The 23,535-nt window shown below is 40.3% G+C and overlaps 1 protein-coding gene across 6 annotated transcripts in view; it reads right to left on the bottom strand.

The window, feature by feature from the left end:
- Positions 1-9,560: 9,560 nt before the first annotated feature.
- LOC130530416 (vitamin D3 receptor A) overlaps positions 9,561-23,535 on the bottom strand; it is a 39,250-nt gene continuing 25,275 nt past the window's right edge. For all 6 annotated transcript variants that reach the window (XM_057041576.1, XM_057041575.1, XM_057041581.1 and 3 more), the window contains 6 exons: positions 18,730-18,914; positions 18,051-18,150; positions 17,764-17,941; positions 16,713-16,864; positions 16,281-16,397; positions 9,561-15,727 (listed from right to left, as the gene is read on the bottom strand). In XM_057041576.1, coding sequence (XP_056897556.1) covers positions 15,474-15,727; positions 16,281-16,397; positions 16,713-16,864; positions 17,764-17,941; positions 18,051-18,150; positions 18,730-18,914 — 986 coding nt within the window. In that variant the 3' untranslated portion in view covers positions 9,561-15,473. The remainder of the gene's footprint in view (positions 15,728-16,280; positions 16,398-16,712; positions 16,865-17,763; positions 17,942-18,050; positions 18,151-18,729; positions 18,915-23,535) is intronic.

The following is a 23,535-nucleotide window of genomic DNA, read 5'->3' as shown; positions in this document are numbered from 1 at the left end:
ACAAAAATGTTAAACCTGTTCCACGCTTCCACACAAACGAAGCTATGTTCTTGTTGTGGTGCCATATGGACAGGCAGCAAGAAAAAAGAGATGCAAAGAGAGATCAGGGGAAACTGGGCATTAACATGCACGATGGATAAGGGAACGCAAATCTCCTATGGGTGAGACATCCATTTTGCAGTGAACAGGGACCTATTTCAGCAAACAACTCGGGGAAAGACCCGTCAAAACAGGAAGTGTAGTATGCAGCTGAAACATTCCATTTTTAACTCAGACCAGACCAACTAAAATAAATATCACACTCAGCAGCTGACCTGGGGGTTGGCTCTGTGTGTGTGTGTGTGTGTGTGTGTGTGCGTGCGTGCGTGCGTGCGTGCGTGTGTGTGTGTGTGTGTGTGTGTGTGTGTGTGTGTGTGTGTGTGTGTGTGTCTTTGGTGCAGCTGCTTTATATTCAACAGTGTCTTTATTTTTGCCCTTGTGCAGTTGTGTGTTCTCATATCTACCATCACCTGTGGTCCTACAGTCTTATGAAGTCATTTCCTATTTTGTGGACACACACACGCACACACACACACACGCTCTCTATGGGATCCAGATATTTTTAGACCAGTGTAAACTGACTTGGGGCCAAAGTCACATCTGTTTTCGTTTATGTCGTGATGACGTCAGTGAGGCAGTTAAACAATTTACAGACGGATGGTATATATGTAAGGCCACAAGCTAGGAAAAGTTCATAGTAAAGCTTTTCTAAGCTAGGAACTATGATTCATGCAACAGGCTCCTTAAAAAGTAAATGAAACATAATTAAATAAACACACAAACCAAAATAGAGAGCAGAACTGCAGAAGAGAAGATTGAAACAACTGAGAAGAATCAGAAGAATCAGACTGCAAAACCTGTTTCTGTAATTCCTGTTATTAGTGATCAAGACTGAGATTCTACGTAAATGTCTTATCAAGTATTCTTTGAATTCTTTTCGTTTACATTCACAGACCAACATACAGTGTTTTTCTTCATGTTCCTGAAGAAACAAACACGTTGTCTGACATAGTAGGGCTTCATTTTTCTGAGGCAGAGGATGATCAGTGTTTTTCCTTCACTGGACCATCTTTAAAGTTTTAATTTTGTCTTGGTGACACATCGCGTGAGGTTTTCTATTTTATTTAACATCGGTTCAAAAATGGCCTTTTCAGTAACTCGCACTTTTCTCTCACTTGTAGCAGAGTTATAGTATGTGTGACTTTAGACAAACCTACCGGCAAGTGGAGGACCATATTTATTTAAATGAATAAACCCAAGCAGGAATCGCTCATATTCGGTATTTGTTGATATTTGTGTGAACGCTCATGTTCTGTATTGCTGAGTGACAGCAGCCTGTGGAGGCTCCTGCCCCACCCTGGTGATTCGCTCATTGAAGAAAGCTGTGGTGCTGACGTAGACATAAATCTGTTTACAGGCAGCAAACCTTCAAAATTAAATGAGCTGTCCTGTTGTTTTCATTTCGAATGAAGTTCATCATACCCATGTCTGCTAATAGCAGCCGCAGACGTCCTTTCTTTTGGTTTCCAGATAAACTGTCCGTGACAAATCAGCCAAGGCAATTAGGAACAGCGAGTGCAGACCAAGGCCAAATAAGGTGGAAAACTAACCTTTGAACAGTTTTGTTCCAGATTTAGATGGAAGAGAAGAGTTTTAACCTTCAGATGAGATGATGAGAAGGCTCCATTTTTAGCAAATGCAATCACACCGCAGTAAGTCTGTACGCAGTTCTGAACATGCACGCATGGACGCTGTTATTTGACACGTTTTCTGTTATTTCATTCCTTTGAGGTCATTGTCTTGTTTAGAAAAACACCTTCTTTCAGAATGAATCATATTGTCCTAAGGTATTTGGCTTTTTTGGATGCATTATTTTTCACCCTCAACATTTCCGAGCCTTCGAGGATGTGCTGCAGAGAAGGATTAGAGAACTGTCGCCACCACCAGGAATCACATTGGGAAGGCGATATCATCCGTCTGATGTTGCTGCTCAAACGTGTTTCTTAACAGTGAAAACGTATATTTTTGGTTGTATTCTAGTGGGGATTTGATTTGATTTGATTTGATTTGTATCATCCACAGTCATTCAAACTGTGTGGATGGACTGAATTTCGCAGAATTACAAATGATCCATTTTACACATATATCGGGTATCCATGGTGGAGTGTTCTGTTGCCTTCTAATAAAATACACATATTTTGAAATTACAATTCCAATTTATTCAGCACCAAAAACAACAAAGCAGTGTTTGCTTCACAGTCCCTCTTCCTGGGATGGATACGCGTGCAATAGATGCCAAACTTCCAGAGACCAGAGAACAATATCGCTATACAGTATATTTACTCCACTGTAGAAGGTATTGCTAATGGAAAAGAAGGCGCGTCTTCAGACGTCCTCACTCTGAGCTCGGCCCACTCGACTTTATCACGGCAATTTTATCTCCACCTATGTGTATATTTTGAGATAAGACAAAATATAGATCATTTCACATAACACCTGAGATGCATTCGCGGTTGGTGAAAGGCTGGGGAGTCTGATTGTTGTTCACTAGCTCTCTTTTAGCGGTTTGGGATCACGGCACACATTTTAGTGGCTTTTTAAGGTGTTTTTCAAGTAAAAATATAGACTTCAGCTGCATACATACAAACACAAGTCTGAAAAGGGAAGAAATAACATTCTTTTATGTGCTGACAGTTTCATGGGAGGACAAGCTTTAATTCTCATTAATGGTTGAAAAGAAAATCACTGCCTTCAAGTGAAGTATGGATTTTTACAGGGAGGTACCTCCATCATACTCATGACAGAGGTGGATGAAGGCCAATAAAAGCAAAGTAAGCAATCTTAAATACTTCTGCAGTAAAAATCAACCTGAACAAAGCGCCCACCATCTCCCCTTGGTGCAATCCGAGCACCAGTCGCCCACCCCACGGCAACAGTTTCCATGAATACAGCACTAGTGGCAGCAACAGTAGTCGGAGATCGCTGTAGCAGACAGCATGTTACACATAGGTCAAACCAACAAGTCAGAGCAGAGGAGGTTTTTTCCTATCCCAGAATTCCACAAAACCCACACACACTTCCTACAGCGACAACCTTCAAGTTCAGCTGAGAGAAAAGCATGTGGGAAACCTTTTCCTGAAGGGATGATAGAAACAAGTCTTCTTCCAGGAGGACTGCTGGAGGAACGGAGAGAGAAGCGGATATGATGCTAACGCTGTCTTTAAATCGTGAAAAAAAAATGTTGTTTTTAAAGAGCAGTATAAAAACACAGTCACAAAAGTACAAATGACTGGTTATCCTTCCTGTCCTCTCCCAGCATTTGGAGGACTGGACCCTTGGGAGGTCCTTGACGATCCAAAAAAATCCCAAAAAACAAACAAAAAAGACTCTTTCCTATTTTTAATCCATGTACTACTTGTGACAATCCCCAGAGGGGAAGCACCAACTCTGGGCTGTTTGGTTTTCCCGCAGATATGTTGTCCCTCAAGAAAGCCCAAAAATAAATACGCGGAAAACCACAAGGATAAATTTGGCTGCTTGTGCGGAAAAGCTTGGAGTCTCGGTGATTATGCTCACAAAAAAAAGAAGAGATAGCTGAAAGGCAGTGATGTAGAGATGAGGGGAACAAACCGGAATAAAGAAAGTTGGGAGCAGATGGATTGAACGATAAAAAAGGAAAACAAGGCCTGATGTGGGAGGACTGGGAATACTCCAGTCAGAATGTTATCTGGAGTGTGTTATAGATCCATGTGATTGCAATTTAAAAAAAAAAGAAAAAAAAGGTGGTATGTCATGTGCAGTTTTCATCTTGAAATCTGTCTAAGTTCATATCCAGACAATCCCATTAAAATGCAATTAAATATGTTAAACTACTGTCTCTAGGTGGCGCTAATCTGGAATTGTGCATATTGAGTCAAAAGATTAGCAGTGAATAAGTGCAGAGTTGTAAATTTATGTTGTCATATCTAACATCACAGCTCTAAGTGTGCCTCTATAAGCCTGTAGTTTACACATGGAGCCCATCCCTAGTATCTACGTATTTACAGTAGTGTCCTAATGTATATTTTCCATATTTTCTATTTTTATTTACAGTTCCTGTCCCGAGGCCTGCATAGATTCAGTGGTGATAACTTTGTGTCCTGAGATTGATTCTGAGGCAGTGTTTCAAATGCTCTGTCATTGTTGTTCTGTGTGTGTGTGGGGGGGGGGGGGGGGGGGGGGGGGGAGTTAGTGGTGCTACGATTGCCTTGTAGTCAAGGTTGTGGGTTCGATTCCAGCTCTGGTCTTTCTCTGCAGGTTTTCCACAGATGCTCTGGTTTTTCTACCATGCAACAAAAACATGCACATTCTGCTCAATGGCGACTCTAACTTGCACGTCTGTGACTCCTGCCCTGCAAAGGACTGGTGATTGTCCAGGTTATTTCTCAAGGGACAGACCCCAGCCTCATTCTGAATGGTGGATAGGAAACTCGTGGAAGTAGCTGACACTTTTTGGTGGTCTTGACTGTGTTGTCTCTGAGCCTGTTCATTAGTTTCATCTTGAACACAAAAGACCCCGAATGGGACCCCCTGCTGTGTATCTGGGGTGTGTCTGTCGTTGGGATTTTGATTTGCAATGAAAAAGCAACAAACAGACTCTGGACGAGGGATTTACGTGGTGTGAGAGGATGAGGATGGAAGCAATTGGCTGTTCTGAGGAGAATACAATGGGTTCTGGAGTAAGTCAAACAAGATGTTTACAGTATGGTATGAATCCATTCATCTGTCTGCTCCACCCAAACCTTGGACTTCTTCGTCTTTACATGAGAGTGTCGTGTAGCAAAATGCCAGATGACTCCGATTCCAGCAGGAGATTGAAGAGCTACACTAGTTCAGTCTATTACCGTAAATAAATACAACTTTTTTAGGTTTGAATATGGGTGGGACATACTGCGCATACAGGTTTATATTTTCTTCTTATCGTTTTATTAATCTTTCATTAATTAATTATCAGGGATTATTCAAAGACACCCCCCCCCCCCCTTCAAGATTCAAATTCTGGATAAGCTGCTAAGGACAGAAGAACTGGACTGGAGAGCAGTGTCATGTTAGTTTAAAAGGTTTTGATCCATGCAAACGCAGGTTTAGGGGTTGGATCAAATCATTGAAACACATCAAAATACACAGCAAAATACACAGCAAAATACATCAAAATAAGGGGAGTGAAACAACTTTTATAAATATTTCCTGTTCACAAAATAAAACCAATTACATTAAAACATTTTAACTATTTATTTACTGAAGTGTTCGCCTCAGAATCGCCCTACACCCATATATACAGCATGACCCCAAATTTCTTTGACTTTTTTTTTTTAAACAATAGTTTTACGCACCTCAAGCGATTCTTGGGCTTTTCTGTTATTAGAGGAAGACGAGGAGGAAGATCTGGGGGTTTGGTCAAGGTCCCTTGTGGTAATATCTAATAACAAACATTTAAATACCACAGAAATCCTTCACCACATTCCCACGCTCGAACTGCTAACACACACCTTTACGGGCGCACACACGTGCACACACACACACACAGACACTGTTTGAAAATGCTTATGTAAGTCTGAACATGCAACATTCAAATTTAGCAAGGCTGCATTCACGCGCTGTGTACAGTCTAACATAAACATCATTCTGCTTATGTGACACCTAAAATAATTAAGAAAAGCCCAAATGAAGAAGCAAAAACTTTATTCACCACAGTAAAATCTACAGCATATAAAGAACATTTTCTAACCCAACCTGTGTCTCATCTTAACGGCTTTATCGCGGGGAGGGTACACAGAGAGTGAAGGCAGGTGTCCACCCCTGGATGAGTCTCCAGTTCAAGGCCCTATATGAGCATTTGTCAGTTCTGCACCTTGCTCAAGGGTACCTTGGCAGTGCTCTGAAGGTTATCTGGCACCTTCCCCTACTACCAGAACACCATTGGACACCATTAATAGATTTTGCTGACAGTCTAATCCCAACAATCACCTCCAGAATGGTTATGAGATTGAGCAGATTCTGGCCACTGCATGGTGCCTATAGATAGAAATGGCATCATTGCGTGTGATCCATGTGATCCACAGACACCCTCGGACTGAATCTCCACACTTATGATGCCTGTGAGGGATCAAGCAGGCGAAGATTCACTCTGGCCTTAATATTTCCAGATGCTCTTTATGTTCCCTTGGCGTTTTTACCCTAAAGACAAACACGAGACAGGAGATATTGTAGAGCGAATAAGTTAAACTGATCAGTTTTCTCCACAGAAACAAGCGCTTAAAAAGTACCGGTATATGAACTTCCTAATTTCATTCAATGAATTGCTTATTTCAGGGATATACTGAACCATCCTGGTGAATTGGGTTCTCTGCCAAGATGAGGATTCTTCTAAAATTGGAGCGCTGTAGTAACATCAATGGCAGCACAGTCTGTTTCCACTCAGAACATTATCTGAACCCACAAATTAATACATTCCACACTTGGTTTTAATTGTCAGCTCTTTTCCCTGTATAGGATGAATTTTTTAAAAACCCAAATGTATTATATTTTAAAATCAGCAGCTATGTTGACTAAATGTGCTTGGTTGTGTCTGTGATTCTCACCTTTCTTAGTCAGGTTAAGTAGATAGATGGGTTGGAGCAGGTCAAATAGGAGCGGTAGATGCAGGGGGAGGGGAGGGGTGTGGATACAATGACATATTATTGGTTGTGCCTCATGCATCTTCTTTTTTAGCTCCCTGGAAAAAGAAGCATAGTTCTCTAAAATCTTTCTCATTTCGTCACCCCTAAACCATCGCTGTATCCTCCAGTCTTGCACAGCTAACAGCTCTTCTAACCCTATAAGCTAGCAGTTCAATGAAAGTGATCCGGATATGCTTCCAACAGGTAAAGAACAAGCAAAAGTACATTTAAGCATGAATGATTTTACTTACATTTAATTATATGGAGTTTATATGTTCTCCCTGTGCTTTGGGGGGTTTCCGCCCACAGCTCAAAGGTTGTTGCTGCAGGTTGAAGACCCGTATTATGCCTAAATGTGAGTGTATGCATGAATATTGTGTGTCCTGTAATGAAGTCATGACTTGATGACCACTGGAACAGGTCTCACCCCGCACGGCCCTGATTAAATGATTTGTTGTCAGGGAGAAATCAGGGAGGTGCATTTTGTAAGTAGAGGTCTCTGATTTTCTTTTTTTTCCCCTGAGAGAATAAGTGAAGGGGTAAAGTGAAATGTGGTCACGGTCACATCTCCTCGCGACTCCAGACTTGTCTGAAGACGGTGATGACCCCTGATCACGTCTGGTCACTCCAGGGATGGTAAAATCTGTCTTTTATCCGGCGCTCTGACATGAACACTGCTAGAAAATTTCATCAACAACATGATTTCACCGCTAATAAAAAATAATTTCCAATGGTTCTTAAGCTAGCACGTTACTATAACAGAGAAAGTCTTAAAAAACGAGGACAAAAATGTATTTTTTTTGTTATGGGGGAGAGTTTAGGGTTCATTGGTTAGTTTGCTCTTCTGTTAGTCTCCATGAACCCAACTCCATCTGTGATTGTTCCTTTTATATTGTTATTACCATGTTATGGGCGAGAGACAAGGATAAAGAATGTAAGACAGAGAGAGAGAGAGAGTTCAACATGTCGCCAGTGGCTTTCTGACCTCGTCTGGAGGTTTGGCGATTCCTGCCAGAGATTCCTTTCTCTCCCTCTCCACAGTGTTTCACATGTGCGTCAGCAGTGTTACCACAACCTCGTTCATCTCCGCTCTCCCTCGCTGTGATCCTCATTTTAGACACCACACCCTCCTTGTTTTCACCTCCCCCCAAGCACCACCAAGACATTAAAAGTATCGAGAAGTATCAAGAGAAGTAAACCTACATTTATGCATCCTGTGTGCTTCACATGTAGCAGCAACTCAATGAAAGTGCCCCAAATCAATCAGCTTTTTTCTTTGATGCAAAAGCAAAGAATTCTACGGTCTAAATCTGAATTCAAATCAATCCTCTGACAAATTCTGAAACTCGGTGGTGACTGATCAGATCATAACAGCCAAACATGACCCAAGCTTGACTGTTCACATATAACATAAAAGAGAGAAACACCTCATCTCTCTAATCCTGCAGAGCTGTGACCGTAACCCTTCCTGCCAAGAGCGCTTTATTAGGCTGGTGATGACACAGTCCGACAAACTTCAGACACTCTCCCTGCTTCACTGATGAGGCCATCCACAGATGGCAGAATCTAGGAACCGTACTCTGTTGCTGCATTACTGTCCCTAAAAAGTTCTTTATGAATGTGGTCGACTGGATTCTAGATTTACCCCGAAACTGGAAGAAGGAACTGCAAGGCACTGCTGCAATTTACGGAACTACAAAATGCTCATCCCCTTTCCTCAAGTTTTGATTTGTTTTACTGTTACGACACCCACGGACATCACCATCGTCTACACTGTGGCCGTTTCCCAACACTGCTGAATTTAGTAACTATACAGGAATGCAACAAGACGCCCAGGCACACTGTGTCATTCATGACGAGAAGCCTGCGCCAAAGGACATAAAGTACAAGTTATAATGAAAACCACCATGAAGGCGACTCTAGTGTTGATGTTTATTTCCAGCCTGACAACAGAGTCACTCAACCTTGACGTGCTGTGGTGTCACTAACAATGAGCTAACAGCAAAATGTTGTTGTTGTTTTTTTTGCATGGACAGTTTTACAAGCAATAAGTCAAATAGGAGAAAACATAGTTTGTTTGTTTTCTGTTGTCTTTGGGTCCACTTTTTGTCACACATACGTGCATGTGAGGCATCTCCTGCAGAGTCACATGCAAGAACTTTGTGTTAATGTTATTGGGATGAGTGTCATCACGTGCAGGCCAGAGCCACTGCAGCAGGTTTGTACAGTGGAAGACTGTGAGGCGTTGCATTCTTCGCCCGAGGGACAGGCAGGGTGGGGTTTCTTGTAAAATTCTGTACGTGTCAGAGTTGCCTAGAGCCAAAGAGCAGCATTTTTCAAACATATATCCTGGATCATGAATTATTTTATACCCAGTTTTAGGTTTTTGTTAGATTATATCGTGACATTCATTTACCATTTAGAAACTTTTCTACATCAAAAACAAAATAACTAAGGTGCAAAAGGTGGACGAAATAATGGGAGAGACCTGCTGCATGTTTGCAAATTTGTGTAGTGTGTAGCGCGTTTATTAACTTAAACACGTTTGCAGTAATTATTATAAAAAAGAATCACCATTGTATACCTGCATCAAGTATTCATTGAGTACATGGCGCCCTCTACCGGCCAAAACCATAAACTAAATCGTTTAATCATGGAATACGTCTCAGTATTTCACTTTTTCAAAACAATCTTGTCTTATCTTATAATTAAAAAAAATCATTCACGAATCCTACTCCTAAATGACCTGAATGAGATCAATCTTAAACAAAATCAGAACTGAGCTTGTGTTCTGAAAATAAAGCAGCAGCGCGGGAGGCATGGTTGCATCTTTATATACAGCTTTCTTTATTTGTAATTTTGCCCAATTTAACAATATGTTTTACTACATACAACAGATGTAATCAAAGGACAATGAATCAACATCCAAGACAAAAGGGAGCAAGGAGAGAAAAGATACAGAGAGAAAAGGTTGTGATTTTTCACAAGGTGGGACATTGTTGTCAAAGGTTACTTCTGCTATCTTTTAAATACTCTTATTTGCTGATGGTGATGCTATGACAACTGTATGTATGCTGATAAGACAAGTCCCTTCTAGAATCTGGAAGGCCTGTGAGAGTTTTACTGCACAAAATAAATATCTCAGGTCTTCAGTTTTGTATTATTTTTTTTTACAGGAATTAATGAAAAAACAGTTGGTGATGCTGGACCTTCTAAATTTAGTAAAGTCAAACAAGTTCTATTAGTCTCACAATCCTGATAAATTGTACTGTATGTTTTTTTAAGCCAGTTGAGCTTGATGTGCTGAAGCATCAGCTAAGCACAAAAAAAAATGAAACAGAAAAAGAAAACAGCAGAGAAATGATTAATAAATGTGTGGATATGAAGCAAGGAACAAAACACCCACTGAAACAGCAGCGATACAAAATGGATCATCCTGTATTCTGCTTTAAAACCTGATATTGTCCCAAAATAAGGCTGTGGGTTTTAGGCACACCAAGGTACAACTGAGCTGAGCAATATGTGCATTTTTTTTCTCTCCTGGTTTTAAAGACACAAAACATTATGTGTTCTCTAAATTAAATATATTTTTCTGACAACCTGGCTACTCACCATTGAAAAATCTAAAGCAAAAAATCCCCAAAAAACTAAAAGGAGATGAAAATGAAACATTTTTGATGTCGTGGCAGATATTTTTTTTAGAAAGATGAGTGCGTCATTGGCAAATAACTGCTGGTGTGAGAAAAAGTAGTGCACACGAGTCGGCATTTTTATGCGTGTTTGTCTGTGTTCGGCCTTAGAAATGAGTGTATGAGCAAGCGTACACTGTAAGAGGTAGCAGAGAAGCTGAAACGTGCTTCGATTAGGACAGCAGAAAACGGTTCTACCTGGCTGTATCCCTACAACATGGATCAGCAACCAAAATTCAATGTTTTGAAATACTAATCCTGCTATTTAGTGATCCTGTTTTTTCATAGCTCCATTCAGAATTTGATCAAAATTATTGAGCATTTCTGTGTCTGGTACTTGCGGGTGCTCGCACATGCGCATTAAAACGATGCACGATTACAAAGGCCTAAAACCTGAATAACAGCAGCAGAACGAGTGCATGTTTAGGAGTTTTAAAAGAGCGATAACAACACTGCAGTGCCACAAATGTTTGAGGGAAGCGAGACGGCGGACAAAACCAAAATAGAGTAGTATCCCACATGATTGACAAGCCAGCAGCCTTCACTCAAACCCAATGAATAGTGTGTTTCCCTCAGTAAAGTTCAGAGCGGCCACACAATTATCCTCACATGCAAGAATTTCACGCTTAGTTTCAATTGGTTGATCATAACTGATATTCTGTTCCCAGGTGGGTAGTCTGCTTTAAATTTAACATGAACCGTGCTCATCTTTCATCTTATAAAGATTTGCAGACGGTTATATTTTAACTCGACAATGCCTTCTTCGGATTGGCTGCTGTTAGCGTTGTCCATAGCATTCCGTTAGCGCAGTGTTAACCAGGGACAGAAGGCAAAAAGTTGTCGACGATGGAAAGACTGCAAAAAAAAGGCCACTTTTTCATCGTATCCACTGTTTTGTTGGTATCTTCTTCTATGACTGCTTTCGGGAGTTTTCCTTACATGGGTAATAAAAGGTTAGTTAGGTTGTGCTTTAGCGTTAGAAATTGTGCGTCGCAAATTCCTAAAATCAGTAACCGAGCTGCACACTGAAGCTAACCTAACCAACACACCGTACCAACTACAAGAATAAAGCTGCATTCATTTGCATCTCACGAGGGAGAGATTGGGGACATGGCTGCAATGTGAATATATCTGGTTCTGCTGATTGGAGGTTCAACATTTGTGAGATGATGCGAGGTCTCCGTTTACTGTAGGCTTATCTAGAGAGTTGAGGTACGAACAAAAACTTATCCAGCATTTGAAATGTTACAAACTGTACACACACATGCCAAAAACTAAATTAGTGTTAAACTTAGAATGGATGCTTTAGCATAAATGCAAAAAAATATATATAATATATATGTGCGGAAGAAAGAGGTAGTATGTTAAACGCAGCGCCAAAGCTCAGCGATGCGTCATGTTTGTTGAGACAACAAAGAGCAAAATCCAGAATGAGGCAGGAACGAGTGAGTAAAGCTGACAGATGTGTCGACACGCCGGGATCCACTCATGTATGAGCTGCTCTACTGCCAAAAAGAATTCTAATGGACAACGCTTGCTTTAATACGACTTGCTCTTAGTTGGAAAATAATACTAAAGTTTAAACACTGCAAAGGTTGCTGAGGAGATGGTTTGGACGTGATCGTTGCGAGTGCGTGTGTGTGATGTTGTGTTTGGTTCCCTTAAAGGCTGTTGTGAAAAAGTCATCCTGTATATCACTGAGGTATTTGTTCAATGTTTCCAGCTGAGTGAGGTTTCTGTCTGTAAGGCTACTGAGGTGGAGCTGCTGACCTGGGTTGAAGGGACGCTAGGTTGAGAGGAGGAGAGGTTCTGCTGCATCGTTTGGGTTCTTTTGAGTGCTGTTGCCCTCTTGTATAAGGTCGTCACGCTTAGCTGTACCTGACCTGCACAACAGCGGCCTAGCAATGTCAAAACACACAAGTTTTACACTCAGAACCTTGGAATTAAGCAGAGTCTCTCCACGTGACCTGTCCGGCATTCCTTTCAATCGCTTTGATGCTGGATGTAAATAAGTCCACTTTGATAGGTTTTTGTTCAATATTCTGAAAAATGATGAATTTTCTAAAAATAAAGGTGTTTTTTTTTTTGAAGAGCTGCAATGTGAAACATAGTTGTGAGAGGAGGCAACATCTCAGTCACTTCACCTGTATATCATCTCACTACATTTGTTTTTTTTGTTCTTATTTTCCTCCTCGGATCCTCATTGCTGTTTCAGCACAGTGTCCAGTCAGATGTTCTTTGGATCACACGGATCTAAAGAACCATCCAGTTCCATCGCAGCGGTTCAACTTGATACCTGACTCCCATCAGCCTTTTGCGTCACAGTTTTTCCAAAAAGCAAAGCCTGGCTGGCTACTGAGTTAAAGCTATGAAGAGTAGTCCTGCAGTAAATGTTGCTGTAGCAGAAGAGGCGGTTAGAATGCTGGCAGATGAACAAGGAGGCACATCCATGTTCTTGATGTTAAATCCTGTGTTTGTGGCAGTGTTAGGTCATGATCACTTGATTTCGTAAAAGGTACCAAACTGGGTTCTGGTTTTTCCGATGATAATGTACAGATTTTGCCTCTTGGCGCTCCTTCCTCTCAGGTTACATCCCAAAGTGTGACAGGTTTCCGTTAGAAAGCGGATTTGCTCCGATGTTCTTTGACTGTCCACAGAGCAGAGCAAAGCCGAATCAATGGCTGCGCAGAGATTCTGTTAAATGTCTCCCAAATGTCAACTATACAGCATGATTCTGACATGCATCAATCAACTTTGAAAAAGAAAGAAAAGGGGGGGAACAAAAGCTTACGTTTCATTGAAATTAGAAGACCAACAGTAATACTGTGAATAGCATATTCAACTTTTTTAAAGAGAGCTAAAACAGAAAAAGATGTACATCCATAAGCTTGGAATGGATAGAGAGGACACTTCCTGGAGGTTGCCTGGAGAATGAAATATGCTGATGTCTGTGAATATGAGCAGCGGGAAGCTCCACAGGAACTTTTTAGTAATAACACATCTCTGCATGGCCAAATAGAACAATCCAGATGTTTGATTACAACTGTGTATTTTGGGTCTGCAGAAAAAAAAGAAAGAAATTATGTTTTGTGTGACATTTAAATTTGGTGCTCAGAAGTCAAAATGACTTGCGTTGGTGCAACCTCAAACACGTTAGTATTCTGACCAGGAGTGTCATCTCTGTCCACCCTGAATACAACAAAATAATCTTCCTATTTGCATATGGAGCTGTATTATATTGAGCCGTTTGCTTTCAACGTTAGAGTTCTCTTATTATTTTGCCTGCATTTACGTTAACCTATTTACACCCAGAAAGTGGTATTTACAAAGTATGTCCACAAGGGGGCGGCCGAGGCCTGTATCAGGGGTGCGCATGCATTGATGACAGAAAATGTGATATGTAGTGACGTCAAAATGTTGAAAGTCATATTGTAAACCTAGCTGTTGAAATAATACAAAAGTAGATGAGTGTAAAAAATATTTCTCCCGCATATCTGAAACCCCTGTTAAAGACGATATATTAGTTGTATTACTGCTCAAGATTTTTCCCCCATAAGCAGAATAGTCGCTTAGCCCTGGAAAAAACAAAACAAACAAACCAAAGTCAATCCCCAAAACGTAAGGCTAATAAAAATTCGTTAATGCTTAATCATTATTGAGTATGCCAACTTTACTAATGACCTCCCAATCGTCACAATCATAAGAAACACCATTTAAAGAGATTAGGAATGATAAGCTTGTTAATATTTCTCTTTATGTAATCATATTTAGCTTACTTCCACTGTTATTTAGTATGATTTGGAATCACAGTGATGCCTAGAGCCTCGAAAGACAATTTCTGTCTTATGATTGTAAGATAACGCCACAAACACCATTAACACTAAGTACACAATATCATCAAACGTTTCCCTGAGGCAACAGCCGGTCCAACTGTGTAGTTCTGACTGTCTTTAGCAGCAATCTAACCAGATACAAAACAATGTTGTTTTGGGGATATTCACTATCCGCAAAATTTGAGATATTTGTCAGTCAAACTTCACAGGTCAAAAAAAAAAATCCAATGCTAATAGCCCCTGCCAGGGCCCGTGCACCTACCCCCTTGTGGTCCATCAATATTCTCATATACTGTACACACATCACAAAAATAGAAAGACTCCTCACACACTTTCACCTCTGTGTGCAAGTGTGCACGTGTACATTTGCCTTTATACACACACCTCAAGAAGTGCCTTCAAATCCTCTGCATTATATACCAAATAATGGTCACTCCCATGAAAGAAACCATATGTCACTCTTAAATAGACTGTATATTATGTATATATGTATCTTTATATATCAGCTTATGTTTTATATTTATAAAAGATTATACATACATTCTTTGTGAAACCCCTGTAGCATCTCCATCTACCCACCCTCCTCTTCCTACTTATGGTGAACCAGTCCTGATATTTCACCCCTCTTCCATTACACTGCATTACAGTTGTGTGTGGCGGTCTGTGGTGGTAGTTCTTAAACATCTGGGTATCCTGTCAGAGAAACAACAAATCAACTAATTTGACATCTCGAACCATAGGTGGCGCATATACACCTCATATGTGGCAGCAGGTAAATAGGATCATAATGTGTGTATTTAAGCTCATCTAGGATTAAAACAATCTGATGTAAACAATCTGCTGAGGAGAATTGTTAAAAACAAAGACTGTAAAAAAATAGCTTTTGGACTGTATGAAAGGGGGTTCCCGACTGTATCTCAAGTGTTTGAGAGTTATTATGAGTGATGTCAAACTCTTCAATGCAGTTTGGGAAATCTTATTTTTAGTGCCGTAGAACTTTACAGCACATTGACTGCCTATAAATCAAAAAAATCTAGAGACATCTGAGTTGAGGTCCCAAGTGTGGGGGGCTGGATGGGCAGATGAAGATGTGAAAGTTACATCTTCTCTGATTCTGAAAGTCATCTTCTCTGATTATGTAGCTTTGTTGGGGTTAGGGGGGGTTGTTGTGTGTTGAGGGCACGTTCGTGGAAGAGCATGCCACACTTGCTTTGCTATGACACCTCACTGCCAAACACCTCGAGCACCAGTGGGGTGAGCTGCATGCTATGCTCAGGCTGGAAGGACAGAGAGCGATATTGCTTGGAGTGCTCTTCATTCAGGCTGCGCAGGTCAGCGAGCTTTTGGATCATCTTGGCATAGAGGAGGCGTCCTCCGGGGTGGTTCACCCGGATGTAGGCCTGCAGGATCTCTGAAAGATGGTCTTGAAGCTTTTCGACATGTCTGTGGTCTTGGACGCCCGGACGATCTGAGATGGGGGTTGGTGTCCAAGGGGAGGAGCAGGGAAGAGTGAGAAGGGGAGGTAAAGAAATGAGAAGGTCAGTCAAAGAGCTGCGAAATGATGACAAACAGGTTAATAGTTGACTGTACAACGCATTAGTCCCCCCTGAAGGCAACACATCCAGTCAGCCCTTCACCACTTCCTAGATGACCAATGCAAATTTATATTTTAATTTGGTAAACATCCTGCTTTTGTTCCGAAGCAAAAGCTTTAAAAGCATTACTGAAAGCTGCAAAAACATGCTAATACATTAAGGGCAGGAAGCCCAAACCGTTTGCTCAGGCTGCTAACCGTCTATCATTAGCATGCAGATGGTCCACAGGGGCTATATATTTTCAAGCTCTCTCCCCAGCGATTTCAGAACTGAAGAAGCCTTCTGGATAAAAGGCGAAATGTCTTCAAGAGAAGAAACCCAGTCCAGTTGACAGAGAAAACTACCTTGGTTAGGCTGCTAACCGTCATACTCAGCTGGAAACGTACTGCTACAGCATACAGAAAAGAACAGGAACACAGACAATACCTGGGGAGAGCAGGCAAATGGCCATGAGCAGCACATGTTCCTCTTCGTGCAGGTTGAGTTTCTTTAGCCCGACCTGGAACTTCACTAGAGGTTCTAACAGCTCCAGAGTGTGGCCCGCTGAAGTGGACAACACAAGAGTCAGCGCTCTCATCATCTCCGGTGCAGGGAAACATTCATTGTACGTGCAACAGTGGGATTAATTTGTTTGTGTGCATTTATAATGTTACATGACATCCAGCTTGGCATGTGTGGAGGAACCAGACTTGTCAAAAAACCTCACAGTAAAATGCAGCAGGTGTGTGTAAAAAGGCATCTTGGGTGGTAATTCACAGACATTTCACTGTGTGTGTGTGTTTGCTCAGTGATTGTTGTCTCAGATCTGAACATTTATAAAATTCTGAATTCAGGTGTTATGACTGATGAGCAACGGACCCTTTGTAACATCAGTGATGCAGTATTTAAAGTCAGGGCCACCGCAGCTCCAGGACATGTCCTCCAGACTGAATGACTGATTTGAGCGCAGCATGATAATTTCAATAGCACTCGACTTGAGTAGAGCTATCTGGTCCTCTGCCGTCAGATCCCTGCAACATACAAATATGCAAATGCAGGTTTTTATAACTCCACCCAGACGATTTTACTTTTGAACAGTATTATATGAACACAGGTGGAAGGACTCACAATGGCCTAAATAAGGACTTTTAAACATTCTCAACTCTTATTTTAGATGTAGGAGCTCCAATCTTCATTCATTTTCATGCTGAAACAATATTTCTTTAATTCGCTGAAGTGACCAATCTATAAGGTGGATTTAGATTAAATTTTGGGATAGGAATTAGTGCATAAAGTATGTTCTAGACATTTGATGTGAATCTGTCTCCCTAATGGCCTGTGTACAGAAATTCCCCATAGCTGTCACAAGGCCCTAAAAATAGAGGCCTATTTTTAACTACACTACATATCATAATGCTTGGTGCTCATACTCCTGCTCATAAAGACTGACACCGCTGTTTTTTGATTCTAGTGGACTTGTAAATCTTAAAAGAAAAAAATCATCTCTTCTCTCTATTGTCCCAATTTCAAACTAACATTTGCTGCTGTCATTTCTTGAAACTGATCGCATGTCCATTAACTTTCAATTCAGTGACTCAGTAGACAGCCTCCTGATTAGTCGTTTACTTTGAATATTTGTAAATTAAAAATACTTTAAGAAATTTCATTCATGTGATCTTGGAAGGGAATATTGCCATCAAAGATGATCAGGCCTGATCAGGCCTTCAATTACTTATTAGATATACAAGAACATGCACATGAAAAACATGATAGAGAATTCATATGAATTTTGGGACTACTTTTAGTTTTTCAAAGCTCTTTTGTGCGACACTAAAATACCAATATTTCCCACAGTCACTGTGCTACTGTTAAAAAACTGCATTAGATAATGCAGTGAGCTGCATTCATTTAAGATGCAATAGGGGGGTACCTGAATCCAGGAATCATCTTGGCAAAGCCGATGACTTTTTGGATGCTGTATGATACCAGATCAGCCAGGTGAGGCAACATGGAAAGCTTTGTTTCCTCCTCACTGGAATCCGGACTGCTTACACCATCTTGATACATCATCAACAAGTTGCTGAGATTCAACTTGGTGTCCATTGACTCTGTTTAAAGAAAAGATTAGGTGAATGTGCAGACTCAGACTCCAACGAATGTGCAAGGTGGGTCTCTTCGTGACGATCTTAGCCTTGAAAGTGAACAACAACATCTTACCAGGCGAGTGGTTTAATGAGTCAGAGGAAGCATCAGACAGGGAGTGAAGCGAGGCGGCTCTGCTGGCACTGCGTGTTACCGGCCGTTCACGAACTGGAGGCTGCAGATCCACACAGAAATAATATCTTGTCACTGCAATGCACAGCTTGGCGCACTGCTGGGCTTTACATGGAAACCACATGGAGCCCAGGGATCACATTTGCAAATAAATGAGCCTCTTTGAAAAAACCGACTTACCACTAGTTGGACATTTTCTTTTACTTTAAAATATTCTTTAAACTTGGAATAATATATAATTTTCAGTTGATTATCCCCCCCACACCATAAAAAAACCTTTTTTTAATCAAAATGTGCATCAACTATAGCGCTGCAATCTTCCGTATTAAAACATACATGTTGCTTTGTCCTTTGAAAAAGAGTTTTACTTACATTGACATTTTAAATTAAGATAGAGTTCCAAAGTGCAACTCTATTCAACTATAAGGAGCACTACACACATTAATTTACTTCCACTGGAAAATGTTGGCTGACCTGATGTCATGCTCCAGAAGGCCCTCCCATCAGCGACATGACATCATGTCTAGCTCCACCCATATTTGTGGTAGAGAAAAACATGATTTTGTCCATGTCCCAGCCAGTGTGGTTTTGGTAAAAGAAAACTATTTAGTTCTGAACTAACCCTGAAGCGGGAGAAGTCAGAATAGGAGGTATCGTAGGTCTTGTGGTGAGCTTCCACCAAAGAGGAGATAATTCGGGCCTGCTCCTCATTCAGACGAGGCTTTGTTGCCTCCCTGGCTGCCTCCTCCTCTTTTCTCTTCAGTATCATCTCCTTTTTCCTCTGAACCTCTTCATCAGTCAGAATAACTGCAAGTGAAAACAAAAGAAGGTCAAATAAATAACTTCAATACAATAGAATTCTTTCTTTTGTTTTACCAATGAAAATCTTCCTGCATTCAATGCTGAACATAATATTTAGGAAAGGCAGCAGCTAAGGCAGAACGGGGAGCTGCTATAGAAGTTCAAACTATTTCTACCCCATGTTGTAGGAACCATATATTCCCCCAGTGTAGTGCTTATGCAGCTGACGGTCAATGTTTAAGTGCCTTTTGCCTTACTCACAAAGCAGGAGAAACAACGGCAACGAGAGCAGTGACAGATGGAACACAGAGGAATATTGCTGAAACAAGACGCTGCTTTGGAAATGCTTCCCGTAGTTGTGTATGTTTGTAATTTGTGTCTCAGATTTTTTAAGCCGACAGAAGGCTGTTATCAGATGAGACCCCACCGTACACCGGAAACTCGAGACACACTGCAGATATGGGGTAATGATAAACGTGCATTTAAAATATTCTATACATTCTGTCTATCCAAGTACTGTCATCTAGTAATGACCTCAATGAAGAAAATACATTTTTGTACATGGTGATTTATAAGTTGTTACTAAAGAATTCAAGCTCCTTACAGTAGTGTGCTTGAACGGCAGTTTTTAGCTTTTTTTATGGGTACGACCACAATGAGTCACATGATGCGACAAAAAGGTTACGACTGCTGCCTGAACACAAGCGGATGACTTGTCCTGGTTATCAGGTGGAAAACAGAATTTGGCATGCAGCATGCAGCCATCTGTGAACCATCTTATGTATTTTGTTTAGTTAATCATCTTTGTTTTGTTTGATGTTTAGAGAAAGTTCATTTTAGAGACAGTGTAATGGAAAGAGGTTTTCTGGTTAACAGGAATGGAAATGGATGCTAGTACTGTTTTTTTTTTTAAAGGATTGTGGTTTTTTTAGTGGTTTTTTAATGTGCTATACCTCATATAATAATCAAAACTAAATATCATGACAGAAAACTGCAGTTAGAGTTGGCTAGTTTACAACTACATTCACAATATAAAGGAGACATAATAAAGTGTGTCTTTTGTCATCAAGGTAATTCTATTCACAAGAGTTAAACAGTTTACCCAAAAGCTGCAGTTGGGGAAAAAAGGAGGTCAAATGTTGCATTTTACCTTAACATATTAATATTAATTAATACGCAATACTTTATTGACAGTATAGTTCAAGAATTGTCATCATTTTCAGAGTAAAAATATGTTTAGTCAGTTATGTTATGTCAGTTAGAAAACATTTAATGGCAATTCTTATTGAAAATGTTCCTGAAATACTAAACCCCTATTTAAGGTCAGTGACAATAACAAGTAAGTATTTGGAAGTTGGATTTTGCATCGTTTATGTATGAAACGTGGCTCTGTGTGAATGTATCCTGTTAAGATGTTGTACACGCCTCTGAATGCCTTGGGCCATAACTTCCTGACCGCCATAGTGACCCCTGAAGCATTCAACTGTACAGACAATCAGACTTAAACTGTGTCTGGCCCAGAGCCATTAGTTCCAATACACACAGCAAACTTTTATCTCTGACAGCCAGGATGTGCTGCCATTTAACACTCAGCTGATTCATGACATCACCAGTTACCGGGATGGTATAAAATCTTTCCATTCTAAAGACCAGTAAAGTACTCATCTTAGTTCCAGCAGTCTAAAGACATATATTTTGTGCTTCTCAATGTTTTTTAACTAAATGGGATATGCTTTCACATAAAACTATTATATGCCAAGCATTTTAACATTAAAGTCAAACTGAAGTGCCACAGTTTTGTTTTTTTCTCTCATGAGCTTTTATTTTCTGAATTGCGTGTTTGTGTGTGTGTTTGTATCTGTTTATTGAGGTGATAACTCAATGATAACCTGATCACAAGTGATACAGTTTAATGAAGTGTCAGCTTTCAATAAGTATGTTGTTTTATTCCTTAAAAGAGTGTGGAAAACGTTTCTTTCCATTAATCAGCTGTCAATCCATAATACCATCATTTCACAACCTCCAAAATTACTCCTGGAGGTCCTGTTGAAAGGAGTGAAATCAATAAAAGATTAGTGTCAGATAGTTACTGATACTTAAATTAAAAGATTGACAAATATAGATGCTGCTAAATAATTTGTTTGTGCTAAATACTGACTACTTTTCTTTAACCTGTAAACAGCAACTATATTTGAAGTGGATTTTCAAGGATTGCAGTTCCAATTGCAATCACTGAAAGGGATAAAGAAATGCATTTTTGGTGTAAACAGCAACAACTGCCTGGTTACGTTGGCTTAAAAAGGCAAATTAAGAAGTCTGACTCCTTCACTAAAGGATTTATAGCCTTTGGCTTTCATCTCTTCTGAGTCACCATCAATAATTAGGTTTTGGCTGCACCTCAATGTCTTTCCCGTCCCAAGCCAGAAGAGGTACTTAACCACTCTTTGTGGCAATGGCATCCAAGTAGGCCAAACTGAGCTCTGACATGAATAGGCACAGTTTGGCCACATTTGGCAGAGGGAGTCAAAGCAGCTCTTCTGTGGTTAGGAAATGACTGAAACATTATACAGGTTCTGAGCCATGTATTGGCTCATTAAGGTAAGAGGACACACACACACAAAAGCAGACCTTCAAAAGAACATTTTGCCCACCCATAGTTCTGGGAAGGTGCATGGCACTTTACCAAAAGTGCCATGTCTTAACCAAAACAGAGTGACTATTTGGACAGGGTGTGTTGGTGCCCTGCAAAGCAAGAGGATGAAAGATCGGAAGAAAGGCAAACAGTGAGGGTATGGTAAACAAGAATGGTGCCAAAGACACTGACAAAGACAGGGCAGTTTTCCTGTTTTAGAGGCAGGAGGTGCACAGCAGGCTACTTATTAACCAAACAGCCCACACAACAGAGGCTGTTCACGCTCGTGTTTGGTGTGATATATGTTGAGTTGAATTTGGTGCAGGTCTGTGTTTTTCCACTATTGCCCGGAGCTTGTGATGTTAAGGAGGTAAAATCAGGACAGCATCTGGGCACCCACATCCTGAGACAAAGAATGGCTTATCAATGGATCACAGCGGTGTATGTAGGCAGGAAGACATGTAGGACAAAAACAGATATCTAATGGTTTCTTCTTTAAAAAAAACACTGCTAAAATGTTTCAACTTTTGGGCTTTGCTTTATCTTCTGCACCTATGACTCGCACCACTTCAGCAAAATATTTTTGTTTTTAAATTTGCAATCATTTCCCCCATCCTTCTGTTAAAATAAAACAACTCTTGTAACAAAGCAGAACAAGAATGAACAAGAATATTCGCGAGGAAGTACTAACATGAAGTACTAAAGCTGAACAGATCTCTCTGCAGCCAAGCTAACGTTGCTAGAAACACACAACACAAATCACACACTGCAATCTCGTTCGTACGGCCATGGATTCTAAACTGGCTTAAGCTCCAAGACCTTCAAGAATTTACTGTATTTGTCAGTTCAAAGATGAAACTGCTTGCCAATTTCTTCAAAAAACTTGGGAAAGTCTCTTCCCCAACTTGTAAGTCCCTTACCTGCCAGTGTTGTTACACGGTTCACAGTAAAATCATTCACACCTTTGACAATAGCAACACAGCAATTGAATATAATCAACTGCTGAATGCACACGGTCAAAGGAATCATCGAATTCATGGCTGTGCACTGACCTAACAGCCTCTGACCCCGCTCACCCACTCAACTCTTATACTGACAGGTTGTTGCAATTAATGTATTTGTATGATGTAAATCCATTCTGTTCTCTACCTCCCCCCCACTTTCTCCCCCTTCTCTGCCCACCTGGCCATCAACATGAGGGTCCCCCTATATGAGCCCTGTCCTGCTTCTGTCCTTACCACTGTTGCTTATTGGGGGTCAGGCCCTGAGATTCTGGATGGTTGGTTGGTTGGTGGGTGGGTTGATTGATTGATTGATTGGTTGATTGATTGATTGATTGATTGATTGATTGATTGATTGATTGATTGATTGATTGATTGATTGATTAAAAGGCTATGCAATTTCAGCTGAAAGTACTATTTATGGAGTTGACAACCAGCTGATTACATTGACTGGGACTGTCAAATTCAGTTTCTGCATTTTTCTAAGGGTAGATGACAACTTGATAAATAATGAAGGTTGAAATAAATAGTGTTTTGTTTTTGAATGATCTGACAATTATTTAAAATTTGAATACATAATGCTTTCATATATATTAATACTCTTGTATGTAGTGAAATTTTATAACACCTAAGACATGTGAATGTAATCACTTGTTGACATGCTGAATACAAATGGATCTACTAACTGTGTATGCATAAGCAACAGAGTTAACACTGCCAGTTGACCTTTTCATAAAAAAGTCAAATTTAATTATTGATGATATATTATTACATAGATCATGAATATGAAAACCAGATGATGACAATCCCATCTGTTAGAATAAAGGACTGTTTTTTGGGTTTTTTTGTTACTGTCTAACATAAGCATACGTTTAACAATTCAATTAAATTCAATTCCTGTCTGTTTATATGGCAGATAGCAGTCTGCCTACACCAGATCTGATCTGATTGGGTCTTTTTTCACTGATTAAATACTATAAAAGCGCTAACACAA

This window comes from Takifugu flavidus, chromosome 8, assembly GCF_003711565.1.
Source record: "Takifugu flavidus isolate HTHZ2018 chromosome 8, ASM371156v2, whole genome shotgun sequence".
Taxonomy (NCBI): domain Eukaryota; kingdom Metazoa; phylum Chordata; class Actinopteri; order Tetraodontiformes; family Tetraodontidae; genus Takifugu; species Takifugu flavidus.
The sequence above is the reverse complement of the archived record's forward strand: the minus strand, read 5'-3'. Positions and strand labels throughout refer to the sequence as shown.